General features: G+C 43.9%; 1 protein-coding gene across 2 annotated transcripts in view; it reads right to left on the reverse strand.

Annotated features, from left to right (window-relative positions):
* Positions 1 to 11,510, reverse strand: part of KIRREL3 (kirre like nephrin family adhesion molecule 3) — a 1,308,166-nt gene extending 1,296,656 nt beyond the window's left edge. For both annotated transcript variants that reach the window (XM_073603284.1, XM_073603286.1), the window contains exon 1: positions 11,232 to 11,510. In XM_073603284.1, coding sequence (XP_073459385.1) covers positions 11,232 to 11,298 — 67 coding nt within the window. In that variant the 5' untranslated portion in view covers positions 11,299 to 11,510. The remainder of the gene's footprint in view (positions 1 to 11,231) is intronic.
* Positions 11,511 to 12,111: the final 601 nt, after the last annotated feature.

Here is a 12,111-nt window from a genome sequence, read left to right on the forward strand (position 1 = left end):
AAAGGGGCCATGTCCTATACCTACATGGATTTGCTAGTAGGTGTTCTTCATTCCCATCTCAAAATGTTGGGAGGTATGTGTTTGCCTTGTGCCTTCAGTAGGGTTGCCACCTGTCTGAGATTCACCCGGACAGTTCGGGTTTTGAATCATGTGTTCGGGTTTCAGTCCACCTGAAACCCGGACACAATATTCAGACAGGAATGTGGCTCAGAACAGGGCCCCAAGGGAGGGTGAGGGGGCACTATGCACGCCACATTACTATTCTCTTTGGTGTGCTCAAAGGTGTTCCAGGTCTGTTATAATCCTATAGTGTATGTTAAAAAAAATATTTTTACTGTGCGCCGCTAAAGTGTTCGGGTTTGATTTGAATAAAAAGTGGCAACCCTAGCCTTCAGGCAAAATGCATCACCTGGCATATAGGCCATGGTGATTAGAACTTAAAACTTTAATCTGTAATAGATAGAATGGCTGGAAGAATTGGTCTCTAGCCCACAGCAACTGGTCCACCAGCCCTTGCTTCAAAGAGTAAAAATATATGTACAAAAATTGTCTAATGGAGGAGCGAGATATTGTTTTATTATGTGTTGGAGGCAGCCATAGGTGTGCGCAGCCTTTTGGATTGGAGTGTGCACCCTAAAGCTCAAACACGTGTGTGTGTCTACATATATATGACCCTGGCATATTGATCTCCCTGCCAGCACAGTGAAAGATAAGTGTGTAAACACTTCTCTTATGACAGAGCCGGTAAGTGGGGGATCTTTCCCATCTTCCTAACGCCACACAGCGATAATGCTAATGCGCATGGGGTGATTAGGGTGTTCCCAGGCACATCTGGAAAACCTGTGTGCACGCCTATGGAGGCAGCTAATATACAGCCCAGGACCCGACACCCTGAAAAATGTGTCTGTGTACTAAAAACTTGACCTGCAGCTTACATGTGGAGCACTGCAATAATATTTTTTTGCCGACAGGTTCTCTTTTTTAAATTCCTTTACCATTCTCAGCGATTTAATGTCTCCCAGCTCTTCCTTCTGCACTCTCCACTTTACAAAATAAATTCAGTTTACAGCAGGAAGAGTAGCAGCCCCTTATTAGTAGTGTGTACACCTAGGAAATCAAATGCAGACATGGTATAATCCCAAGAGATGTAAGAAAAGATTAGGTGCTTTAACTTTCCAGCATCTAGCGAACAAACATGTCAGTTTTGGGCAGCATGACCTTATAAAGCAGCTGTGTTTCACATTCTGACTTTCCCTTCCCTGACCCACCGCTGTACAAGAGAGATGACCACCATTACACAGAGCAAACTAAATGTCTTCCATTCAGGGTTTACAATTCCTGTAAGTCAGACACTCAGATCTGTACAACTATGTAAAAAGCAGTAGGGGCGCCACACTAGTGGTCATAAAGTCCAGAATGGTCCTAAATAATAGAAAAAGACATTCAATGCTTTTTGGGGGTTTAGACACTCCCCCTTCATCAGGGCTTGTATGTTATGTGGCCTTAAAAACGACTGGACTTGTGCTTGTTTCTGTAGGTAGGTTGTACAGTGTGACATCCTGCTAGTGGTATTATCCAATTTTACACTTACAAGTATTATCAAAATCCTACTGAGTCTGGTCCTTTTAGAGGTCACATAATATATAAGCCCTGATGAAGGGATATCCCCGATAAGCGTTTATCTATTTTTCCATTAATGATTTAATTAAGCACCATTCTGGACTCTATGACCATTGGTTTGGCAGCGTTACTGCTTTTTACATGTTTGGACGTCTCCCAGGACCTTTGTTTTGTTGGGGTGCACCAGTACATGTTCATAGCCTCATCAAAGCGAGTAAGCATAGTCAATGAAACAATCACTCATAAAGTTACGTATTAACAATAGGAGATCTAGCAACTCTTATGCATGTGCCCTGATCTTTATGACACAGGCAGTCAGGGAGAGGTATCGTTAATGAACACTTTCAACAGAATGCCCCATTTACCGGCCAGGGACTCCGCCGACACCATTAATATTGATGAACTCGCCTAATGTAGACGATCCATTATTAATAGAGATATTTTATATTAACGGAGTGTTGTTGTGTCATTTCACACAACATTTCCAGCAGAGGAAATTTTCCCATAACTATCTATAGACGTTGTTCTCAGCCTTCCTCCACTCCCCTCCGCCGTCTCCTCTCTGTTCCGCGTTCTGTCTCTCGCTGTTCGGTCTCCTCCCTGCATCTTGGCAGCTCTCTATTTCCACCTGATCCTCCTACCTTTCCCTTTTCTGCCTCTTAAAGTCTTGGCTTCCTGTCCCCGTCCCCTCCTTTTCATCATCTCTCTCTTCTTCTCGCCCATTCCCATCATTTGATCTGATCTTTGTCGTTTTATCTCCCTTTCCGTTTCTTGTCTATTTTTGACACACTCTGCCTACGTTGCTTTACAAAGGGGAAGAAACTGGGATGAGATACGAGGGGGGGAAAAGAAAGAGAGAGAGAGATCAGAGTTGGTGAACGACACCATCAATTTTCCTTTCACTAAGGGCCAATCTATGTTTTATCCCGAGGGGAATCGGATCAGGTTCTCTAATTTGGACACACACGCCGGTTTGTGACAGCGCGCTCCATACACAAGATGACAAGAGAGAACAAAACACAATGCCATTGAATGTTTCTAATTTACCCTCTCGGAGGACGTTCATGTACAATGTATGTTCCCCTTCAACAGGGCCTTCTGTTAAATCTGTCAATCAAAATATAGATTGACTTGCTGACCCTGGAAGGCAACACTTTGGGTTTGTTCTGTAAGATCTGAGTTAGAATGCCTGTAACGGAATCTCCTAGCTACAAAAGCAATCATTTATTAGAACTTAAAGGAAACGTATAGTGTGAGGATATAGTGGCTGTCGGTGCTAGAAGTCTTAAAACAGTGGATAGATAGTTCTTCTGTTGGCAATACTATCCAAAACTATTATAGGGGGTGGTTTAGGTTATCTGCATACTGGCAGCTTCCACACCAATCCAGAAGATCCCCACAACCTCCTTTAGTTGAAATGTAAATCAATGGATCTGACATAGAAGAGCCACACCGCAAGTTAATAGTCCAGATACAGTTTTATTCCAATGTGAGGTCAGGTGGAAGATCAGATGAGGAAGCTGTTTTTTTTTTAATGTGCTTAAACGTGCCTCCTTCATTGGGTTTTTTTGTTATGTCTTCTTAGACCTTATGAAAGGGAGGGTGTAATTTTGGGACCCCCAAATCATCTTGGCTTCATCATTTGGCCATCAACTTTCCTTCACATTATATTCAAACTGTATTTGGACTCTTAACTTGTGGTGTGGCACTTCTACCTCAGATCTCAGCTAGATGTCTGGCTTTCATGTTAATCCAGTGGGTTCACTCGTTTCTGAGGCACTGACCCAGAACAAGGAAGCAGATCATTCACTCCAAGGTTATAAAATTTGTTCCGATTAGTGACTGTTAAAGTATGGAAGCCAGAGACACCAGGCAACCAGAAGCAGGCAGTAATGGATGACCACCATTGATGGTGAAGCCTCATCTGATAACTAAATTGATGAAACTCCTGGAACGATGGATGGCAAATGGCAGCCACCTGCTAATCTGTGAAGGTCCAAGCAAAAAAAAACCCCACAAAAACCAGCCAACTGAAAAGTGGGAATTCCCCACAGTATATTATGTTTGCTGAATTCCCTTTAAGGTAACATGTCCTGAGAGAAATAAGGAGTTCACTGTTGCTGCATGATGGAGATACTACTTGCCTGTCATTGCTTCCACTGGAAATCCTAGTTGCCTTGCACAATGCCCTTTGGATTTAACAACTAAATGAAGCAAAAGTCTGCCTCATGTGGACCTGTCATTAGATAATTTTTGTGTTAAGTGTGTAAATGCTAAGAAAGACATGGACAGTGTAATGCTTCATGTTATTTCATCATCAGGTTGTCAGAGAGGATGGCACCATATTTTTTTAGCCATCGTTCAGGGTCACCACCTACATCCTGGACTGGGATGTATGCTCGGAGTTGACACAAATACTGACACTGTTCACAAAAGTCTGACACCGGATCAGCTTCTGATGCGGCCTTTCACCTTGTGACTTGCTAGAAAATTTACAATGTTACAGTCTGATCACATGCAGAGAGGAGACTGAAGAAATGCTTCCTCCTGCCTGCAGACTGACAGACATTATCTCAACCTAAGCAAAGTCGCAGGTGCTCATTTCCCATAAAAAAAAAAAAGGTGGAGCTTTTCTGAATACTTTAGTTGTATGTTGTAACATGCATAAGATTTATGCATGCAGACTTGTAAAGTTACTAACAGGTCCACTTTAAAAACCCCTTCAATGTATCCCCAATCAGATCCTCCCACTGTACAGATGTTGGTAAATCTAAAATAGATTGTACAACTGGATTGAAATGTGCGCGGCCAGCTTGTGTAATCGTTTTTATTCTCCATTCACAATATGTTATTTAAATTAATATTGCACTTTCTCAACCTCTTTGGCTCCTAAATGTGTCTATTTGTGAAGCTTTTAATGCATGACATTTAAGGCAGCAATATCAGGCTGTGTTAACCTTCTCACCGATCACTTCTAGCTCTTTTATTCGACGACTGTATTACCGCTGAATCAAGCTCTTTGTGCCTTTTGTCTATATCGTCTCTCTGTCAGCTGCCTGTATGTATGTATCTATACATTGGCGTGCACTCTGCATGACATTCTTGTACAGATATGAAGTGGTTAGGGTGAAATGTTATAGGTTGAAGCATCTCTATGTGGCATTGTTTTCCTGTGTGATGACATAAATTGCTCTTATTGGACAATTTACAACTTCAAAACTGACCTCCGGGCATAAAAATGTTCATTTAAGTATATTCCTCAACAGCCACAAAGGATATAAAATAACTTTGTGTACACCAAATGCCTCTGCAAACCCAGGTATTACCTTGTAGAAGTAGCCATGACATCATTGCTATGCTGTACATAGCAAGTTCAGAGAGCATGGTTGTGGGAGGGGCTAAGCAGGAACCACTCACTATAGGCTGCCTGCCGATAACTACAGGAAGGGGGCGGAAACAAGACCAGTCACCCTGCGCAAGGAGAGAGTAGCAGTGACTGGTCTTTATTACAGGAAGCTCCTGCACAGAGGGAAAGTATCACACTGGATTACTGCACAGGTCCTAAAGAAATATACAAAGCAATCCTTGTGAATCTGGTTGGTAAACTAGCTATACAACTGCAACAAATCTTTCTATGCTAAGTAGTGAGCAATTGCTGAAATAGTCATTTGCCACTATATGAACATGCCCCTAGGTAAGAATAGTTCTATCATAGGAGTTGCCAATGCAGTTACCAAATCTATAAATGAAATGCCCTGGTAAAAAAATAAACTGAAAGATTGTAACATTGTCAGCATACGTATACTCCATATAACATTTTTTTTGTGATGTTCACCTTTAATAATAATCGTCCCTTACATTGGCAGATGTATTAATACAGCCAACGTTTCTGTCTTTCCCCAGTTAAATGAAGGATACAAATTTTTGGTAGATGGTAGCAATAGCGTGAATGTGCAACAATTCTAGCTGGCGAATAAGCAGCAAATTTTTGTGTAAGTCCTGGTAAACATATGGACCTGTAACAATGTAACTGTGTCTTTTCCCTTTAGATAAATTAACTTTGCAAAGTCTGATATGACACGCTTGTTGCCTTTCCCCTTCTCCGTCTGCTCACCACTATCACGGGGGGGGGACAAAAAAGCCCCAACACAAAGCCGTCTTCATTTCTGCAGTTCTCACATTTCCAGACGGCCTCATTCTGTAGTGTGGGTGCAGCTGGCAACCCCTCCTTCCTAGGCAATTACAGACCAGCCACCAACAGGTCTCCATTTTACTCTATTAAGCCCGGGGAAAAAAAATTCTACCTACTGCATGAAATCCAATTAGACAAAGACAAAAACCAGCGGAGAGCCACCAGGCCAATGCAAATCGCCGCCGCAAATTGCTCCTTAAACTCCCTCTTCCGAGTTGGAGAAGGAGCCCAAAATGGCGAGCAGATGCCAGGCTCTGAATGTGGAAGCCTTTACTTAGTGACAAGCACAACGGGGTGATTACAGGCAATCATGTGGAGTAGAGGGGGCAACGGGCGCAGCGGACGCTGAATGGGCCGGGTGTCAGCATCAGTTTGGGCTGACAAACTTTATTGTATACGCCCGCCACATGGAGTTCCTGTAGAAATTCTCACATTAATAACATATAATAGCTAGAATCGGCTATGAGGAGAGTCATGATAATTAACATCATTAAAAGGCAGCCAACTTTACTTATGGCTGCTTAAGGCACAGCTCCAGGCCAACATGAAAAAGAACCATTTAGTCCACTTCATTTAAGGACCTAAAGTCAAAAGCGTGATCTGCTTTAAATGGACAGAAAAGAATCTGTTAGAATCACCTGTCTTTAGTCACCACAAGATACCAAGGTCACTGGTATCTTGTATACTCGCTCAAGGTCACATAACTAATGCCATGGCAGCTATGCCTTCGGGTGCCAACTTCAGACGTCAGTCATCAAAAATGATACAGACATGTAACATGATGGTGGCTAAAGGGTCATGTGACCCACATTCTGAACATCACAAGATACCCTTATAATGATGAACAAATGTAGTAATTCCCACCTGAACCCCCAACACCACCCTCTGCTGTATAATGTGTAGCAGAAATGCTGCTTTTATAACTACGCAAAACTTTTACACTGAAGATCAAAATTGTGTAATGCATTCTACAATGATGTCACCATAACATGTTTCAGGCATCGGGAGAGGTGGTTAATAAACTTACAGTTAAAGAAAAGGAAAGGGAGGACAATGCTACTGACTATATACAGTATGGTAGGGAAGGGGTGTAGGGGCAGTGGAAAATCTGCTTTGTTTGGTTGGAGTTCCTCTCTATTGATTGCAGTATATGAGAACGCATGAACACGATTGACTAGGAAAGCGGGGTCAATTGAAAGGACTTTCCAGTATTCTGGAAAATAAACACATCATTTACATTTCAATAAAAATACTGATTATTGCAAAAGGTAAAGATGCTCACCAGAATTTGTTTAAGCAAACTGAAATTAGATTGGACGATGCGAACCTACAGATATCGCTGTTTGCTTTACTACTGAATCCCCTTTTATTCCTGGTAATTCTCTGGCACCCGGGTCTGCATCATGGTGGGGTACCAACAAAGAGCACCTGTCATCTGATCTCTGCTTCATCACCTCCGCTCACAGCGACCCTCTACTCCTGAACTATAAGAAACGGCGACCCATAAATTGCCTGACACAGAGGCTCAGTGAGATTGATCAGAAGAGGAGAGGGAAGAGAGGAATCACAGCTTTGCCTGCCAATGACTGATTCCATGAGAAAACAACGGGCACATTTACATCAAATTCCACCCACTCCACCCTCTCCCGGCGGACCCGCCAGCTCAGCACACACGTTAGCTCATTCTAGAGACGTATGGGTTTCTAATGGGAACTATAAGATCTTTGCTTCCGCTGGGGGAGCCAAGCTCAGACCGTCTGACCTTCTCAGCCTGGCTGGGAACGCACAGTGGGATGGCGGGTGGATGGAGGGTCTCTGGTGCACATGCTGTAGCCTTTTGCAGCCGGAGAGATGTCGAGTGATTGCAAGTGAAGTTAGTTAATCTGGTGTGTTTGCGGAGAGCAGCAGGGCAACAGCAGATTTTTAACATTCTGCCCTCTCAGATTGATCATTTGGTCAGATTCATCATCTATCAGCACATGAGCTTTGGTGCCCAAAGCGGTCCCCATGCCAGGGTCACCCCCCCCCCCCTTCTGTCTGGGTCACCCCATGTACATAGTACATTTTCTTGTTTATAATGTCTCTACCTTGTAACAGTGTGCAAAAATTCTGATGCCATCTCTACAGATATACAACAAAAAGCCTCCTTGCTCCAGCCTACTGCGCCCCGTGGCATATCATGAGTACTGGTTGCTTACACATTAGCTGAATTTCTTTTGCACAGTGTAGCCTGACTGTCACCCTTCAAACAGAACTTTGCCCCGCACTCCACATTCCTAAAACTATTTTAAGCAACCTTCATGTGACCTTTAATCAATAATGTAGTGTGTGTCTAAAGACAAAATGTTGTTTTCTTAGTGCCAACATGGCACTATAATACCACAAGTATGCTGCCATGGATTGGTGCCAGGAAAGGAAAGTTATGGTAAGTGTTTGATACATTTTTTTTTAGTTTTGGACAGAGCGGGGAAGAGTTTTTTTGGCTCATGCTGGGGATGTTCTCTTGGCTGACTATTGTCACTGAGACATAGAGTGATGAGAAATCCAAAATGTTACAGGAAGTGAAGGAGAATCTTTCAACTGAGAGATTTTTCTGGTGACCGCTAAAAGGGGATTTCCCCTCACTATGGAGAGATTTTTTTACACTTCTGGTTGTGTCCCTGAGGACAGGAAGTGAGAGGAAATACCCCAATGAGACACAGGTAGCAAAAGTTGACATTGGTTCAAACCATTCCCTAAGGGCTTGTTCATACCAGCAGTGTTACCCAACGCAAGAACAAGGCAATTTGCTTTATGTCTTGTAGCTTCAGTTCACTCCAACATGCTGCATTAGTGTGCACTGAAAGTAAATAAATGTGAACCAATATCCCTGTTTTAAGCAAAAGTTTGCTGGAAATACATAAGGGTGTATAGTGGTGTGCAAGGGGTTAACACACACACACATATGTATATATATATATATATATATATATATACACGTGTGTGTGTTTTATATGTTGTTTGGATTTGCACACGGACATCTCTTCATTTGTATTGCTGAATAAAAATAGTACATGTTGCATTTTTGCCCAGCGCATTCCGACCGTTATGATCTATGGCACATAGATTTACATAAAACTGTTTTTCTTATAAAAAAAAAAAGTAAAAAAAAAAAAAAAAAGCACTGCAATGTATTTAAAAAATGCATTGCCACTTACACAACATGCATTTACACCGCACATCCCATTATATGCATGATAATGAGCGCTGCATGATGTGAATAAGCCCTAAAACGAAACAAAAATGTTTCAGTTTTAGATATACCTTCACACAAAACAAACAGATTATAAGTTCCATTGCTCAGGTCAGTGATGGGATTCAGAGTCACAACCATCGGTCACCATGTGGTCCAATAACTTCCAACCAATCAGGGTCATAAAGAATAGGATTACAGCGGTTCGCAACGTGTTATGAGAAAATGTCACAGAACTCACATAGCTTCATAATGGTTCAGATCACAACACACCTCTGGAGTCAACATCAAATGCTGAGATGTATGTACACTACTTGTCACAAAGCCCTGAACCCCCCCATCCCTCCTTCCCGTGTTATCTGGGCGATCGCTGTAGATATCCTCTTTCATACATCGCGGAAGGTTTTGAAACTCTGGGTCTCAGGAGAAAATGAGAACAAAATCAGAACAGCGTTTCCACACTGGTACAGAGGGATGCATGGATACATTCCTATAGGTAACACTTCAGGTTATTCATTCAGCCTGTCTGCTGGCGTCAACATCAAACTAAACGCGATTCCAGGCTGCCTGCCTATGACTTGCCTCAAGAAGACAGGTTTAATCTTGCCGTTTCTTTATTGATGTGCAAAATAACAGCTAGAGATGCAGAACCTGACAGTTGTGTGTTATTAGATTGGTGGCCAGCCATTGCTGAAAGTCAGGGGCCCCCGGAGCCCAACATGGAGTTGTGTGGCTAAAAGTTCTAAGCAGGGGCACCGCACCGGGCCAAAATCTTCTGTGAGGGACCACGGGGGTCATCCACAGAAGGATATCTAGAAATAACACACAGGGAATCCTTCTTTGATATCAACATCATCTCTTCTTATATGGCCATCCAGTGTCTCCTCTACACAAACAGGGTCATGTGTGGTGAAAGGGGCAAGCTTGTGTTTGTGTAGTGGGGATGGCTGAATGACAAGGGACGTTGACGGTTAAAACAAGTAATTAGGTCCTATTACACCAAATGGACAAATAACAAGACACTGGCCATGGATTTTTTTAACCCAACTGTTAGCGCTCTGCAAGAAGAGCCATCGTTCTGTTAGAGATGGCCGAGTCGGCTGCAGGGAGCTGGGATGAAGGACCTGATTCTCTCTGCCCAAATAAGCAGCGGTGTTGCTGGAGCGGGCAGTGCTTGGCTTCTGCCTGCCGGTTTAAGCATCCTTTTCTTCTCAGGAATCCGGTCCTTTTCCCAGCTTTCCTGACACCCGTTACCATCTGTGCCCAGTATTACCATGCCCGGCAGATGCCTCCAAATACTTGTCAAACATTATATCTCTCTCTTGGAACCCCTCTGCCACCCAATGTCCGAAATCCTTTGTCAGCAGCCATCTCCTGGCGCCATAAACTTGGCATCATCTCTAGGACTTCTCACTGACCCCCTGAACTCAATTCCAGTTCCTGAGACCTATCAATCTAAGTCAACACATATCTACACAGCTTGTCAACAAGTAGCGTCTTATTTTCACACAGAGCACCCTCCATGCACCCTTTGCTCTTTCAGCTCCTGAAAGTTCACTTTCTTCTTCAGCCTGCCACCCTCTCATGGCTACGAAGCCTAGCACCTACAGCAATGTTCTCCAGCGTGCCGCTGCTGCCCTCTCCATTGGCATGCAGCGTACGTAGCAACCTCTGCCCCCCTTTGGGCAGATTTCTGCTCCCTGTGCAGGGTTTGAGCTGAAATTCCAACAGGTGACACCACCTCATCCATCCATGTCACAGCCCCCGTTCCTCGCCAGCCAGAAGACATCAGCGACTCGCACCTTTTTTTATTTGTCTCACCATGCATTTCTAGCAAACTTGAGGACCAGGCTCGGCAAGGCAGAGCAGTGGGTGGACAGATTCAGAACCATTGGGGTACAAAAGCAACCGGCACTGACATGCAAATTTGATTCCTCAACAGCAGATGGTAGATGCCACATAGCCAACATCCTTCTGTAACCTCCGGAGCTGGAGGAGACACCTGCACAGGGAGGCAGAGGACACACCAGCATACACACATCAGCTCCCGAAAGCTCGCCGTAACTCTAAACTGCACAAGGTCACCCCCTGCCGTAACCCCCGGCAAGGCACGGAGCCAAGCAAGACACCCTCATCCAGCAGTTCACTTTGAAACAAAGTAAAGGATGAATTTTTTTTTTCTCCTACCTCTGCTGAGCAGGATACAAGTGAGCAGCAGCAGTTCCAGCCGGCAAGGCTTCATCCCCAGCAGCATCACCGCGGACACAAGAGAACAATGTCGGATTCAGTCGTTCCCCCCTGCACCGGGAGGGGGGTTATTGGTCCCTGGATCCTTGCAGCGCTTGGCTCAGATTGCATCCAGCCTCGGCGGCTCTTGAGCAGCACAAACACACTGACTGTGCAGCAGCAGCAGCATCTTCTCTCCTGTGTGTGGCTGCCTCGGCTCTGAGCACCTCCCTCCCTCCTCCAGGCAGAGACAGGGGCAGAGCTGAAATTACTCAGTGCTGAGCGTTTAGAAGCGATCTCACTTTCTGGGGGCCGATTCGCTAAAGGATAGGCATTTACGCTGGCACACCCAACCAAGCAAACAGTATGCTCACCAAATTTATTGTGCGAAAAGGCGAAGACGAAACATACGCACCATTTATTAGGGCCTCTTGCGAAAAAAATGCCACATTTATTATAGTCATGTAGCATTTTTTGTTTTGGTCGTTTTTTTTTTCTCCTTTTTTTAACGGTGCACCATCGTCTGTAGGACATTGTACAAAGAGCCGTAATGCAAAGAAAATGTTACATGCGAGTGCAGTCATTTACGCGTATACACATGTATACACAAGTACACACAAGCATATATGCATACATGGAAATACTGCCAGCTAAAGGAGGATGAAGAATTTGACACCTACGCGCAATTTGCGTGCCTGTACGTGTTTTCGTACGCAAGGTCCTTTAAGCCCTCGTTCACATTGAATGCAGCTTTGAAATCGTGCAGCTTCATCTGAAATTGCACAATTTCAAAGCCGCATGTCAGTGTGACTTCAGGTGCGACTTTGAAGACATCTGCGCG

Source organism: Aquarana catesbeiana, linkage group LG10 (assembly GCF_042186555.1).
Source record: "Aquarana catesbeiana isolate 2022-GZ linkage group LG10, ASM4218655v1, whole genome shotgun sequence".
NCBI classification, from domain to species: Eukaryota; Metazoa; Chordata; class Amphibia; order Anura; family Ranidae; genus Aquarana; species Aquarana catesbeiana.